We start from the raw sequence: 17,427 nt of genomic DNA on the forward strand, positions 1-17,427 counted from the left end.
ATCCACAGATGAGTTGAAAACTCCTGTCAGCGTGCATCGTTCGTAGTATAGGGCAGTTGATTGACGCGTCAACAACAGCATTTTGTAGTCAACTGAACATGGCGCAGTTCGTGCCAGATAAAGTGTTTTTGCGGGGTGTTCTGCTTCATTACTTTAACATGCAGAAAAGTGCTACCGAAAGTCATCGTATTTTGGTGGAAGTGTATGGTGACCATGCGCTAGCTGAGCGAACGTGTCAGAAGTGGTTTGCACGGTTTAGAAGTGGTGATTTCGGCCTGGAAGACCAAGAGCGACCTGGACAGCCAAAAAAATTTGAAGACGAAGAATTGAGAGCATTGCTCGATCAGGATTCGTGTCAAACGCAGGAAGAACTTGCAGAAGCATTAGGCGTTGATCAAACAACAGTTTCCAAACGCCTCAAAGCCATGGGAATGATTCAAAAGATGTTGCATTGGGTTCCACATGAATTGAAAGACAGAGACGTTGAAAGACGAAAAACCATTTGTGAATTGCTGCTTCAAAGACAGAAAAGAAAGGGGTTTTTGCATCGCATTGTTACTGGCGATGAGAAGTGGATCCATTACGAGAACCCGAAACGAAAAAAGGCCTGGCTGAAGCCAGGTGAACCAGGTCCATCACAACCAAAACGAGATATTCACTGTGCAAAGGTTATGCTGTGCATATGGTGGGATATGAAAGGTGTGGTGTACTATGAGCTGCTGCAACCGGGTGAAACTATTAATGGAGAACGTTATCGACGACAATTAATGCGTTTGAAGCAAGCTCTGGCCAGGAAACGACCAGAATGGGAGAACAGACATGATAAACTTATTTTTCAACATGATAACGCTCGCCCACATGTCGCAAAACCGGTCAAAACCTATTTAGAAAATGTCGGATGGGAAGTTTTACCCCACCCGCCGTATTCACCAGACGTTGCTCCTTCGGATTACTACTTGTTCGATTGCATGAATAACGATTTGATTAGACAGCGGTTCACTTCTTCAGAAGATATCAAAAAATGGGTCTCTGACTGGATCGCTTCAAAGGATGAGGACTTCTTTCACCATGGAATCCGTAACTTGCCTGACAGATGGGCAAAAGTGGTGGCTCGCGATAGACAATATTTTTCTTAAGGTATTTATGTATTTTGTGTTTGAACTACAGCTTCAATGTGTTTTTAACAACCACACGAATTAATTCCTAGACCAAATACATTAAGCTGAAACCTTGGCATGAATGATGAAAAGGACAAGATAGTCATCCTAACATATACTGGAAACCTCTCCAGAATTATCAGCCGCAATCTTGTTAACCATTCACAACCCACCGCCAAAGATCGGGGGACTACTTTGCAACCCCAATAAATACAAGGACAATTTAGGCCTTAAAATGCCGAGAGTTGATGGTATTGCCTGCAAATCTGATAAAGCTGGACAATTGAACAGTGGTGCAGAGAACACCAAAGATGCATATCAAGAATTTCCATCCGGAGAAGTCGGGACTAGCCGAACATTCCATTAACAAGGGCTATAGAATAGATTTCAGTAACACCGAAATTATTGCCAAATAATCAAACTATTGGAACCACATCATCAAAGAAGCAGAATCTGAATCGCAACACGGGGCTCGAACTGGACCCAGTTTGGCTAGCAATAGTAAACCAGCAGTGCAGATGCAGCAGACAGGGCTCCCGATTGGTCCACCATCTTCAAGTGGAACCTCCATCACCAAACACACACACCGGGTTGACACTAAACTTCTACAGTGAAGATGAGTGACGTTAGCATTCCAAAGATCGGAATCTTTTCCACAACTCACCTGGTTGACAGGCCGAGATGATCTTCTGATCATTCATCGCCAAGAAAACTTCAGGACTTCCCTTGGTACGACTGCATATACAGTTAATAAAAATGTAATTAATATAAAACTTACTTGGGTAGCTCCTTCTTCACCATCTGCTGGTCTTCCTTCGAAAGGGTCTTGATACCTGGGAGGTCAGACCCTTCTTCATAATACTCCAGCTCAGCACGGAGTTTAACAAAGCACTCGACATGATGCCAACGATCTGCTGGCCCATACCTCATGGCTGTTTCGCTTTCATAGTCCTTCTTGGATATCCTCACCTCACCCTGCAGCACAAAAGTGTGATTTGTACAACTTGTTAAGAATATATTATTTGCAACTAGTGACCAAATTTGACTGAATAACAACTACGAGGAGCGTTCAAAACGTAATGCCCCACATTTTTTCTCAGCTAATATTTAATTGACGTTAATGATATTGCTACAGAATATTGTTGTATGTATCCTCTATACATGTTATTTTTCAACATAATCTCCCTTCACTGCTACGGCCTTATGCCACCTTGGAACAAGGGCTTGTATGCCATCCCTGTACCAGCTTGCGGGCTGTTTCTTCAACCATGTTTTCGCAGCACGAACCACACTCTCATTGTCCTCAAATTTCACACCGTGCAGTGCAGTGGTCCGAAGAGATAGAAGTCGGAAGGAGCGAGATCAGGGTTGTAAGGTGGGTGAGGGAGTACAGAGAACCCCAATCTGGTGATTGCCTCGGTGGTTTTCAAGCTCGTGTGTGGTGCAAAAGCAACACATCCATCACATTTCTGTCTGGTCTCACTCTCCTGTAGCGTTTCTTCAGTTGCTCCGTGTTGATGTACCTGTCACAATTTACTGTTTTACCTTGTGTCAAAACATCAACAAGATTGACCCCAAACATGTCCCAGAACACTGTGATCATCACTTTACCGGCAGAGGATGTTGTTTTTAACTTCTTCTTTCTTGGTGATTGTGTGTGGTGCCACTCCATCGATTGTTTCTTTGTCTCTGGTTCGTAATGGTGTGCCAACAACCAGTTTGTGAATATTCACCACACTTTCGTTCTCAGCCACCAAGAATTCAATTACTGCTCTCTGTTTGTAACGAGTGTCACACAGACACACCATCTTTACTCACTGCTAAACTGCTACTACCACGTATCGGTCGAACGTGAAACTGCACACAAACTAAGGAAGCATCACAGTCGGACTGAGGAACAGGACACTTCAATATCTTGAACCAGTAATGAGGAAAAAAATGTGGGGCATTACTTTTTGAGGGGTCCTCGTATTAAAAGCGGGTGCATTTGTAACTAAAAAACAAATGTTAAGATTACAACTATATGTTCACGAATGCTGACACGTGCAAGAAAGCAAAACTTATGCTAACTATAGTATAAAAGATGATAATCTCAGAGTCCTCCAGAGTCCGTGACTTTGGGTTTTCCCATATTGTTCTTCACAGTTCCCAACAGGTTGATATATAAGGGTGTTAAATCAGGAGACATGGCTAGATATTCGACACTTCTTACGTTGTTCTTAAGAAAAACTGCTCACCGCTTGGTGTACAATAATGCATATCGCCTGAAGGGCTTTCACAGAACTAAAAACAACGTCTACACCCGCTTACACAAACTCAATGCAGCTTCAAATACAAAAACTTCAGTCATCTTTAACAGTTTCTCTGTTATTAACATTCAAAGAGTGTAAACACCATTTTGAGACACTGTATGTATGTGGTAAAACTGAGTAGACAGGGTGGCTACAAACAAGCAGAAATGAAATTCCCTGACTTTTCCAGGTTTTCCAGGACAAAATTTACATTTTTCCCTGACAATTACAAACTAAATAAATCGATCCTTTTGCAAATAGAAATAATAAACTCACACAGGTCCACGTATGGTTTTGTTAAGTACCAATATTATCTTCTATGAAATTGACGTAATTTCTCTATTCTCTATGATTTGAATTCAAACTGCAAAATAGTGAATTTTGAAAATTATTACAATTCACAAGCAAGGGAAGGATTATGGAATTTTGTCATACGCAGTAAGTTTAAAATAAAATACTTGATTATTTTTAAAGTTACGACTAAATGAGATAAGAGTGAAGAGTGAATGATTAAGAAATACAATTTGTAATTTATCAGTCTCCTTATACATTCTCGCTATTATATGTTGATATTTCCACTGAGGTTTGGAACCCTCTGATTGCAAGAACCATGAGTGCAGACTCATTTTTTAATGCATAAAGCTACTTCTCTCTTCCCTGTAAAGCAAACAACTTAACTCTTGCATATAAGTGAAACAATTGAATCGAACAAAATAAAGTGTCATATTTCCTTACATTATCAATGGGATTCTGCTTCAATACAGTATATCCAAGTGAAGTACTGTGAAACTGACAACATGCAGTTATACCATTAATGCTGATGAAAAGGGTACGTAGGTATAAGAAATTAAATGCAAGGAATTTATAGAATTGCATTGTATAGGTACCTGATTTAGCTAACCACACATTAAAACAGGAACACTCTAATAATGAAAGCTTCTGAAAGTTCATATACGAGGGGCATCCTGAAAAAAGCTCCAATGGTGTCTATACGCAGCAATAGTGGTCGGAGAGGACACACACACACATGCAGGCAGGAAGAAGTGGCGTGTAGCTGTAATCTGGTACAGTTGCAATGCAGCCGTTTTAGGACAGTTCTAGGTTAAAGATTGCAGCTCTCATACAGTCTCCCACCGACTGCGATGTAGCCTACATTGCACGCTCAGAATCTGGCACAGAGCCACCAGCAATCTTGTGAGGTGTGCAGACCGGATGTTGTGAGTGATAGTATGGTCAGACGATGGTGCAGACAATTCACGGAAGGCCAATCGAATGTGCACAACCCCATACAGCTGAGTACACACGGGCCCTTTGCATCACTTCAGGTGAGAGATCTTGGACAACTCCCTGTACAGCCCTGGTCTTGCATGTACCGACTTTCATCTCCCTGTTTAACTGAAGAGGTTTCTGGCAGGGCAAGGATTTGACAGATACACTGAGGTAGAGATAGTTCCAGTCTTTGCTGTCAGACACATATGCCATGGGTATACAAAATTTAGTGTCATGCTAGGACACATGCCAGAACAACGGTGGTGATTATGCCGAAAATTAGGTTAGGACTCATTGTTACTAATGCAATAAATTAGAACTGATATTCTTATTTTATTTATGCCTAATCAGTAGGGACCTTGATATTTTGTTATTTTTTTTTAAATTGGTGTATTTTCTTCTTATTTTTTTTTTAGTATAGTGTTATTTTTCCCAAAATTCACATTTTCAGTTTAGCGCATTTTCTGGCAAATATCTGAAATTATACCTTCATGGTGTTTTTAAACTACTGTTTCAAATTGAAAATTACATGGCTTACGCCTCTTCGTGAGAGTTTGATATGTTGAAAGTTATTTTGGGAAAGTTACTTTCCATACAACTTTTTTTAATTTTAAGGTAAGGATTTTAGCTAATGGAATTTTCCCATTATTAACTGAAGAATGCATAATGACCATAAGTGGCGACGCACCCAAAAAAATTAAATCAATCAATCTCACGTGACAGATACGGATATATTATGGCACCAAAAATTGGCATTATCTTTTTTTTTACTTCTTTGTGTTACGTTTCCCAAAATTCGCGTTTTTGTTTTAGAACATTTATCTGACAAATATACCGAAATGTAATACTCCATTGTGCTTTTAAACTATTATTTTAAATTGTAGGTCACATGGTCTACGTATTTTCGTGACAGTTTGATATGTTGGAACAGATTTTTGAGGAAGTAAAAGTAAAGTGCTCCCCTGTACTTTTCCATGAAGGTGTATAGGGATATGGAGTTAGGGCCCCACACTTTCTTGATCACAGCTGAAGGCATGGGTGATGTGATCAGCACCACGCTCCTGGCTACCTTTATCCCTCAAAGTTTCCTCAAGGTACCAGCTTCATATGATGCTGGGTGGGCGCCGGAGCAGTTTGAATAGGTGGAAAACATCCCGGTTCTCCCCCGCAGGGATCGACCCTGGGTCTCTCGCATAGTAGTTAGACGCCCTAACGACTGAGCTCCATTATTACTTGCTCGACAAATGCCGATGGTGCACACTTAGCTTGGTAATTCAAAACATATCTCGCATGACAAATACTGTAGATGTGGCTCCTGTGTGACGGTAGATACGCACTCGATCTCCTGTTAGAACCCTGCCACTTTGCTCTGTGATGCAAATGGTTTTGATAGAAGTTGAAAAAATCGTGGGAAATACATGATTTAATGTGGCTGTCGGAATTAGTCTATGTACGTAGCACGTATCCTAGGTGGAGATCAAGTGGGTTGCCCACCCCCCTTCCCAGGTAAATGTTTCAGTATACACTATAGTTTACTCTTGAGTAAAATGTTGGAAAACTTGCATGTTCTATGTACACAAACATGGCCTAGAAAAGACAAGAATGGATTTCATGGAATTTTTCGTTGTTTTAGGACATTTCCTTTTAAAAAATCGCTTAAAAACGACAACAATTCGCATTTTATGCCAAATTCCCATTATTTCGATATTTCGAAAGGGCGAAAAATGTGTCCAGACATCACTGAACATTCCTAACTTCGCAGCAATTACCATTTTTCACGGTTTTCGCGTTTGAGAAAAATGAATGTCCCTACTAATGGGAAATTACTTTCTGGCCACCCCTCGTATAAATCAGTAGATGGAAAGTGAAAATTTAGCAGGGCTGGCAGAGAAAAGTCAATTCTTGAAGAAAGTGATTTGCTTTTATGATTGAATGATTCGAGAAAATATGATATTAAAATATTTACGTATTTATTATTAGTATTTTATTTCATAATTTTGGACATTAACCTTACTCAGTGAGAGATTAATGACCATCTCTCACGAGTTTAAACAGACAGGACAGAGAGTTTTGTTAATTTTATTGCAATACTAGTGTTGCAGTAAATTTGAGGTTGGGAGCCAATTTTTATAACGTTCACCAATGCAGATTTATGTTTCATTTTTTTCCTGATAGTATTCAATATATATCCCATTTGGTTGGATTCTTCTTGATATCTAAGAATAGTGCAATGTCATTGCAAACGTATGTTAACTTGTGCGAAACCAGTAATACGTCAGGATGATGAAAGAAAACCTTCGTAAGCACTGCTACATTAAATAAGGTGAAGTGAGCCAGAAGAGTAATAAAATTTCAGCAGCATATTTGATGTCTAAAGCTCTTCTTGTTTATGCATGCGATTTTTGTTGGATGTTGCAGTCCATGAAATTTCTGTCGCATGTTGTAGTGATATACTCTGTCGGGTGGCGATATTCGACAAAAATCGTATGTATCAATGGAACCTAGTTGTTTCCATGTACCTTCAGTTTGCCCAACAAAATGCCTTACTACGACGTCAGACAACTATCGGACGGCCCCACCCGCTCGTATCCCCTCCATCTGTTGACAAGTCCCCTTACTACTCCAATACGGACAAGAAAAAATGATAATTCAATGCATTTTCCACGTAATATTTAGAAGCTTAACCTTTACTCCCCCGATGATACCATATGGTATCATGAGAGTAAGGTCGTACTCGCCCGATGATACCATATGGTATCATGGTGCTGATTACGAAATGGATGTGCTTTTTGGACCTTCATACTCTTAGGTTTGGGTGGAAACTCTGACACAGGTCTGGAGCAAGCCTAGGAAATTCATATTGATGACCAACCTCCCCCTCCGCAACATATCCATGCCAGATTTCCGAACAGAGTTTCACATTTTGGCTCATTATTCAACTTTTATGGCACCCAGGAACATGAAACATGTTTCAATCTCTTTGGAAACGTCCATTCTTTGAAGAGAATACTAACGTTTGCGACAAACTCCAGATTTTTATGTTTTTTTTCATTGAAATTCAGTGGTCACGCCCCCAAATCCCCCTTCCCCGGCGTTCTGAATTGTACACGGTTTCGTGCTATGATACTTTAGCTCCACAACAAAACTTATCCGTAGTTTGCTCCCATAGTGCCAGAGTTATAACAATTTTCCTCAAAAAATGCAAATTACAAACAAAATCACTTTTTGGCTTATTATTCAACTTGTATTGCACCCAAGAACATGAACATGTTACGTTCTCTTGAGAAATGTCCATTCTTTGAAAATAATACTAAAGTTCGCGCCTTCTTCCCAAATAGCGGGAGAAGAAGGGGCAAACTCCAGATTTTTATGGTTTTTTCATTGAAATTCGGGGATCGCGCCCCCAAACCCCCTTCCTCGGTTCGGCGTTCTGAGTTGTACACGGTTGCATGCTCCGATGTTCTAGCTGCAAAACAAAACTTATCCGAAGTAGATTGCTCCCATAGTGCCCGAGTTATAACAATTTTCTGAGCAATATGCAAATTACCTATTTTTCGTAAAAAACAGAGTTTCACATTTTGGCTTATTATTCAACTTGTATGGCACCCATGAACATGAAACATGTTACGTTCTCTTGAGAAATGTCCATTCTTTGAAAATAATACTAAAGTTCGTGCCTTCTTCCCAAATAGAGGGAGAAGAGGGGACAAACTCCAGATTTTTAAGTTTTTTTCATTGAAATTCAGTGGTCACGCCCCCAAATCCCCCTTCCCCGGCGTTCTGAATTGTACACTGTTTCATGCTCTGATGTTTTAGCTGCAAAACAAAACTTATCCGAAGTAGATTACTCCCATAGTGCCCGAGTTATAACAATTTTCTGAGCAATATGCAAATTACCTATTTTTCGTAAAAAACAGAGTTTCACATTTTGGCTTATTATTCAACTTGTATGGCACCCAAGAACATGAAACATGTTTCATTCTCTTGAGAAATGTCCATTCTTAGAAAAGAATACTAAAGTTCGCGCCTTCTCCCCAAAATAGCGGGAGAAGAGGGGACATACTCCAGATTTTTATGTTTTTTCCATTGAAATTCGGGGGACGTGCCCCCCCCCCCCCAAGCCCTCTTCCTCGGTCCGGTGTTCTGAATTGTACACGGTTACATGCGCTGATGTTTTAGCTGCAAAACAAAAGTTATCGGAATTAGATTGCTCCCATAGTGCCTGAGTTATAACAATTTTCCTCCAAAGAGTGTTCGAATTTAAAATTCCCGCCGAGAAGCCCGGGCAAGAGAAATTTAACTCTCCCCCCCCCCTCCTGCCATCACTGGTTTCTGGCGCCGTGGTTGTGTTGCGCATAAAAGGGGCCTAAAAGTTGAGGCCGAAACTTACGAACGAGATTTCCTTTTCCCGTGACGATATCTTTAAATAAATAAATAATATAAAAAAAAGTCAATGAAGACGAAATTCCCTGACATTTCCCTGACTTTTTTTGACACCTCAAATTCCCTGACTTTTCCCGGTTTTCCAGGTTTTCCAGGTCTGTCGCCACCCTGGTAGATAAACATTGGGAAATAGCTTCGTTGCATTCCTTACCTTACTGATCTTCTGATCACAACCCCTACACATCGCTCTGCTGGACTTGGCATATTCAACAACAAAGTCTTTAACCAATGAATTTTGAGCTCCTCTTTTCTTTCCCTTTCCCGTTTCAGGTTCACCGGCCGATGGTCCTCCAGCTGTGAAAATCACGCACAGTATATAACATGGTTACTTGAGATTGATTTAATTAACACAGCGTATTTGTACTGTTAGGATATGTGTGACAGATGGAAGCTAAGGAATAAGAAAGCAACATTTACCTGGAATGACTAGGAAAAACCTTAGTTGAAATAATTACTCATAACTATTGCTTGAAAGTTGATGACTTATAAGCGGTAATAAAATAACTAAAAATAATATTCGCTCTGAAAATGAAAGTTCAATTTTCTTGATTACAAGCCAGTAGTTGAATAATTCACCCTTGTTTTGTGACGGAACTACTTAAGCAAAGGGAATGAAGTGCTAATATAGCTCTCCTAAATTTTTTACTTCGAGGTTACATGAAATACACTGCAAGGTTTTTCCATACAAGTCATTCACATCCTTTCAAAAGTGGCCTTCCACAGTAGTCGGCCAACATCTGAAAACACAGTTGTGTTTTGCGAACATCAGATTATAATTATTTTTATATGATGACTAACTTTATTTTGAAACCACAGATTAAAGTGATAATTGTGAACACCAAAGGAATCTCAAAGTAGCTTCACACAAAGCATTTTAATATATTGCCAAACACTTAGGTTAAAAATAATATTGCGCTTTTCCATGGACCGTATTTTCGATTATGGTGAACTTGCTAAAAGGACTGTGTAAGGAAATTTAAAGATGTAAGTTATGCTAGCAAATGCATTTAAAATTCACAATAAAACAGGGGCGAATGAATGGTGTTTTAAGTTCACTTTATGCACAGTAAGGCTAATTGGGACTGGACCTACAGTTTAAAGTGAGATCCGAACCACTATGTGCCTCCACCAGGTATTGAACCCGGGACCCCATGGTTACAAGGCGATAACACTACCACTGCACCATCGGGAAGACCCTACAACAGGGGAGAAAAATAAACCTCAAAATGTAGAAAGATGCAACATAACCAGCAAAAAATACTGAAAAATCACCTAAAAACAAAAAAATAATAAAATAAAAACAATGTTTTCTGGTTCTAACTGAAAGGAAACTGGCTGATATTAGGTTTAGTATTGTTTTTAAGGTTCAGAAAAAAACATGATTTTCCAACAACTTCAAAGCCCCACTTATAACACACGGTGCAAGAGCCATTGAGGTCTACCTACGCTGCCAGCCTCACACTCCCACATGCCCCTGCAGAGGTTACACAAGGAGACAAGAGAGTATTCAGCTTTCTGGGGTGGGATACTATGTCGAGGATATGTTGCATGTTACAATGGAGTTACTTAGATTAATGTCTCGAGATGGTTCCCATGAACCACATTGAATTTGGATGCTACTTTTTCTGACATGCTTAACACCTCAGTTTATATAAAAGTGATTGAAATCTGTCAGACATGCATTCAGTTAAATTCTGTTTTTAATTACTGTATATTTCCTATTATGTTGGTCATTAAATCTTTAAAAAATGTACATGTACAACTTTCAGCCAAAATAAGCCTACCTCAAGGAAGTTTATACATATTTTAATGGTCCAGATACACAAAAGACCTCCCAACACTGTGAAAAATATATTATGTAAAAAAACTAAGTATAATGTGTCAAATTGTTACATTAGAAAATAAATAAAACTTGATAAAAAAACTTAATAAAACTTGGACAGAATGCATGTCCACCATATGCTTCATGAACAAAATCTAATGGGAATACAGTAAAACCTCGTTAATCCAGACTAATGGGGGGGGATAAGTTGACTGGTTTAAAGCAAGTCCGGAATAACTGAAATAACGTAAAAGAACAGTACAAAGTGCATTAAAACTCTGATTATAGCAACAAAACACATTTATTATGGTGTATTTAAATGGCATAGGCCTAAATACACTATACAGTACTGTAAATAGTCTGCAGGAAACAGAATTTCATCAGTGGCTGACTGCCATTTCTTTGGGAAGTTCTCTTGTTGACTTCTAGCCACATTTAAAACTTTGAATTCTGCTTTTCTTTCCTCCTGCCTGTCCGGATTAACGAGGTTTTACTGTATTACCTCAAAAACATTATCTACAAAGGTACTTAAAACATACCTATTTTCTGCTTGATCTTTTCCTGATCTTCCCATCTAAGTGATTCATAATGAGCTATATCACCAACAGTCTTGGGCCTCTGTCTCCCAAAAAAGCACATATAATGGAACCAATTGGGAACCTTTCCATCGAACATGGGGGACTGCAATGTTAAAAAAATAACAATAGTAACAAAACATCATCACTGCATTGAAACTTCTTCTAGCTTTCTTATCTCATTTTACTTCACTGCCATGTTTCGCTAACTTACATGATGAGGATGAATGATGATTAAATGAGATCGAAGAACAGAGAATCAAAGAGAAACATGACCAGAATGGGACTTGAACATGGAACTTTCCTGTGGCGAGGTGGTTGTGTCGATCACTAAACATTCTCACCAACCAAGGCAGTTTTTCTCTAAACTGAGGGTATACTTTGACTGTCTCAGAACAAAGAAACATGCAATGTAACGTATCATTTTATATTTAATTTTTTTAGAAAAAAATCTTAACTATTATTATTATAATTAGCCTGGAATTAGTGCATTTTCACATGTTAAGCATAAAGGTGAGTTAGTTGCAGTGGTAAGAACAGAACAGAGAAAAGAATGCTTCTAGAATATTGAAGATGACTGTGCAAATAAGTTTCAAGTTCTGGGAAATTATGAACAAGTTGATGGCATTACATACTTAGAATGTATTATACGTAGACCACCAAATTGTAGGCGAGAAAAATAAGTTTAAGGCATCTAAAATAGGCTTCGAAAGTAAAAAATTAAGCTCTAAAAATAGAATTATGACATGAAACAATCCTTTCAAATAAGTTTACCATAATGCAAAAAAAAAAGTAACTGTAAAACCTCACAGATCAAAGGATTTTTTTATTCTATCAACAAATGTTTGTCACCAGATATTTTAAATCAACATATTTTACAGCATCTACATTTTTTTCCTGATATCTAAAATTATTGAAAAAGTTAATTTTCATTTTTTATATTACAATCATATTTTAAGTTCTATCCATGTGCTCCATTAGATCACTGAAAAAAATTCAATGATGTTGGATTACTCAATTTTTATGTTTTTTCCATTGTGGTAGCACAATTGTACCAAAACAGGTAAGTTGAAAAATATCTACGAGTTTTCACAATGGATGATATTCAGCGAACAACTTCCCCCACAATTCATTGCTCGAAAACACACCCGCCGCCTGATTCAAAGTACAAATATAACGATTACATGCCAAATGTAGTCTTTCACATTTTGCTAAGACTCGTAACAATGACCGGAGTATCTAAAAAGATGCTATTTGCCACAAGATAACGTTGTATAAAGGTACGTAACATACAAAAGAAATAACAGATTATGGAGCCTGTTTCTCATGGAATTAATCAGGCCTATCCGATAGTGCAGTGGCTAATACTATCGCCTTGCAATCGAAGGATCCAAAATTCGATTCCCGGTGGAGGGAATTTAAAAAAAATATATACAAATATATTTTCAAGTCAATTAAAAACAAAATTTTTCTTGTGAAAATGATAATTTATAGAAAGTACAAAATTGTGTACTATATTATTTTTAAGGCCGTAATGTATCATTGTCACTTTTCATATGTGTATTAAGACAGGCAAGAAGATATGCTGAAAAGTGTATATAAATATACACATACTGCGAACGCATTCACTGATTGATGAGCAGTATTTCAAATTTTCTGTGAACATTATTAGAGATCGTACAGCAACCACACGCGTTGCAAAGCCTGCGGATGTAAAGAGTACCACAAAATTCAAAGAATGCTAGCCATAAACACAGTAGGTACTTGGCTTTCAAATATGATTCATATTTCACCCTGCATTGGAAAAATCATGCCATGTTAACCATTGAAGAAACTGTATAAAGGTATGATGTTCTCTCACAATTAATACATAAATAATGATACACAATAAAAAATGTTAAACATTGGGTCATTTTCATGCATGCAGCATTTGCTTCGCTTCAGGCTTGCCAGACCGAGTGCCTGACCATGCAGTTTTGCCCAATTATCCATCATGCATTGCGCTGCTGTCATCACATGGAATATCATCCATTACAGGCTTTCTGTAATTGCCACCATTAACTGCATCAAGGCATCCTACTTATATTGTACTACAAATGCACAATACAGCATTCAGAAAACAACAACAGATGAATGTCAAACAAGTAAATTTTACATAAATATCAAAGTATGCTTACATTTTTGGTAACAGTTCGTTATATCGGACACACATTAAAATCGGATATTTTGTGTTTCGCATGGTTCGTACTTACCAGTTGTGTATTGCGGAACATAGTTCAAGGTGCCATTATGCTTTTTACATGAAAACAAACACAATTTTTCACATACAGAGTGATTTTTTTGATTCCTTTCTTCGCTTCTGCAACACACAATATGGCGGGTACATTTTGACTCATGTTGTGGGTATGCAGTGTTTCCAAACTTCTTCACCAACAAATACCTACTACCAACAAATACCTACTATCGTGTTTATCACATGTGAAAATGTTACATTATGCACGGGTTCAAAACACTGACAGGGGCTTACGTCATCAAACGTACGCAGCATGCAGTTCACGTATAGAAAGCAATGGCACGTCGGTGAGATATTTCTCTTGAAAAATACACGATTTCCCGGTCAAATATATTCCACGGTGAAAGAAAATACCTCGACGAATGTTGATAAGGTTGGAGAAACTCAGGCTAGACTCTACTTTACGTCCTTATCTGCATGGTGATTGCTTCTTTGCGTTCGCGGTGCGCTTTCGTGATGCGGCAGCCGGCATCTCTTCGGGTAAGTACCTTTTTCTTTTTACACTTTCTGTTCATGACAGCCCCACTAACCATTCACGGGGACGAGGTATGGCTACGAGGTTAGGTTAGGCCTGTTAGGTTAGTTTCCATTAGCACTCATTTCACCTGTAAATATGTGCTTCATCATCGAAAAAATTCCTCAGTACATTCAATTACGCATATCTGGACTACATCGGTTTTTCTCAATTTACTCCTCCAGGGAATTTTTCCTCGCTTTGGGATTTACGTTGTTGAATTTCTTATAAAATACGCTTTAGAACGATATATGACACATATTCCTTACGAAAAGGACGTAAACTAGAGTCTTACCGAAACTCATTTTAGTAAGTAGTTTCTTTGGTAAAAATGAAGAAATGTCTCTCCGATATAACGAACTGTTACCACATCTTTAATCATGATTGTGAAATATTTGTAATGTGATTCCTGAAGAAAAAGTTAACAAAAGATGTATAAAGTACTTGGTAATTTATAAATTTCGGTAACAGTTCGTTATATCGGAGACACTTTTCTTCAAATTTACAGGAGAAACTACTTACGGAAATCAGTTTTTGTAGCATTGTCGAAGTTCTTCGAGGTATTATCTTTCAATCTATTTGAGCCGGAAATCAATTCCCTTTGCTTCAATTTAAGCGAAAACGTAACCATGCCGTTTTTAACTATGTTTGCCTAACCTAACTGAACCTAATCTAATCTTCTGTGGATGGTCCATGGGACTTTCCGGGAATGGTTTCTGAGGCTATTCGTGGATGGTTATACGGTCCCAAATGGTTTTGGGGGCTATCCATGAATGGTTTGTGGGGCTCGCACCATGACGTGCATTCCGTAACACTTCGAGAAATGGCTTAATTTAGTGTAAAAAATGTTTCTAATCGTGTGAAAACCTTAATGGCACCTTCAAATATGTTCCGCAATACACAATTGGTAAGTACGAACCATACGAAACACAAAATATCCGATTTTAAAGAGCCTCCGATATAACGAACTGGTACTCAAATTTCGATTTTTCAACCGTAATAGCATTCATCTGGCAGGCATGGAAGAACAGCGAAAAGAATGCCAAGAATTCGAAACAAGCAAAACGCATTTAGAAAACTTGTTTGCTTTCGGATCCTCTCCTTGTTGTGAAAGTTTAGGTATTGTCGTTGATGTACCGCGACAGCCTACACAAACACCCAGTCCCCTCAGACCATTTACTGGATCCGCAACAATAATTGAATGTGCCACTATATCCATATGTACACCATATTTCTACATTCCAGCTCCTGATACAGAAAGGGAACGAGATAACATGATCCATAGTTGTAAACAAAGAACGATTAAACTTGTAGAAGAAATGTACACACACTGCTGAATGTGTCATATGTGACTAGTATAAATAAAAAGCGGATCAATTAAATAGTAATTTCTAGTATACATTACATACTTCAATAAAAAAGCTGCATATATACAACATTCCAATGAAGATAAGGGGAGGGCCGGTGAATGGCGCGAATATCCGATCTTGTTTAACCTGTATATTTAATATTCACAAGTAATAAATATTCAATAAATTACCTGAACCATTACAGCAAGACGAAGTGACTCTTTTGCTATGTTGCCTTTGCATCCTCTACACGAGGCACGGCCGCTTTTGGCATATTCAGCACGATAAGGTAAATCTTCCGCCATTTCTGTCATTTTGCTGGAATCAGGGGTACCAAATCATTCAAGGTCCAACACAATTCAATACAAAACAACAACATCTCTCATTTGTGAGCAATTCTACTTGAGGAGAAAGTCACAGTAGTGGTGCAGTATCATGGTGTTATGATGGTATCATGGTATCATACAGAGCATGGAGCTAAGAAGGGAGAGGAGCAAGCATCGCGCGATTTTTCTGAAGCCGGGTTCGTGACAGAACCGGAGAAGTCAGACCAAAACATTCGAGGACGCCGTAAGAAAGCATGTAATTTTGTGTACTTTTGAATAAGATTTAGGAAGCAATGGTGTCTGCTCAACACACGGCTGTACAGTGGGATCCATGAGTATTACCATGCAAATTGTCCATCACCATGTTCATGCATTCAAAAATTAAAAGAAAACTCAAACCAAGCTTTTGACAACTTCTGCACCAGCATACATAAAAAAACATCGCTTAAAAACCCATAGGATATAAGATAAAAATGAATGAAAATAGTCATGGACAATTTGCACGGTAATACTCAAGGATCCCACTGTACCATAGAATATGGCTGTACTAACAGAAGCGACAGGAAACCTGAAGGAATAATATTCCATAAACAAATAAAGCTAGTTATTGTATTTTTTGTAGTATTTAAGTGTAAAGTAGACCTCAGAGTTTTCGTTTGTAGTTGGAGCCTACTTCCATGCTCCTTTCAGCCCGCGTGCGCTTGCAGCAGCCGATGCGATGTTTTTCTGTCTGTTAAGTCATTGGTTGAAGTAGATGTGGCCATCTTACGCAGGCAAACTTAAGCTCCGCCCACTGGCTTCAAAACGAAAGTAACGAAAGCAAGGAGTGATACGAGACTGCATGCACCTGTTCCAGTCCCCCACCCGTTCGATTGAGATTTGTTGCGTGTTGAAACCAATGATATATATATATATATATATATATATATATATATATATATATATATATATATATATATATATGGGTAGATAGCTGACTCCGCCTCTCCCCAACGGTCGCGGGTGAAGCCACTCATGCGGGCAGCCATGTACGTCAGGAAGAGCGGAACACTCCATTAGCAGCTATGCTTACGAATGTTAATTTCGAGGGTTTTTTTTACAGTTTTTGTTGTGCGAAGAATGTTGTAACGATGAAAAATGAATTCGTAACACATTGTGAGTTACTTCTATGCAATAAAATTCATTCACTGCTATTGAATTAATCGAAAGTCAGAGCAGGCTAAACGAACCACTGCCTTAATGCAACATAAACAAGGACGTATTTAAGGTCTTCCAGGGGTCCGAACCCCCCGAAAGACTTAGCAAGTACTAAAAATACTGAAAATGTGCTTGTTTACCACTTGTTTATTTATTTCCATCGAACTTACTGGAGGGCAAGGTTTAAATTG

General features: G+C 38.5%; 1 protein-coding gene across 1 annotated transcript in view; it reads right to left on the reverse strand.

Moving 5' to 3' along the window:
* The window catches only part of Parp1 (Poly-(ADP-ribose) polymerase), a 101,802-nt gene extending 85,728 nt beyond the window's left edge, over window positions 1–16,074 (reverse strand). Inside the window, exons 1-4 of the mRNA XM_083128504.1 lie at window positions 15,905–16,074; window positions 11,522–11,663; window positions 9,312–9,454; window positions 1,936–2,132 (exon numbers count right to left, since the gene is read on the reverse strand). Coding sequence (XP_082984630.1) covers window positions 1,936–2,132; window positions 9,312–9,454; window positions 11,522–11,663; window positions 15,905–16,027 — 605 coding nt within the window. The 5' untranslated portion in view covers window positions 16,028–16,074. The remainder of the gene's footprint in view (window positions 1–1,935; window positions 2,133–9,311; window positions 9,455–11,521; window positions 11,664–15,904) is intronic.
* Window positions 16,075–17,427: the final 1,353 nt, after the last annotated feature.

Source organism: Lepisma saccharinum, chromosome 9 (assembly GCF_977018435.1).
Source record: "Lepisma saccharinum chromosome 9, izLepSacc3.1, whole genome shotgun sequence".
Taxonomy (NCBI): domain Eukaryota; kingdom Metazoa; phylum Arthropoda; class Insecta; order Zygentoma; family Lepismatidae; genus Lepisma; species Lepisma saccharinum.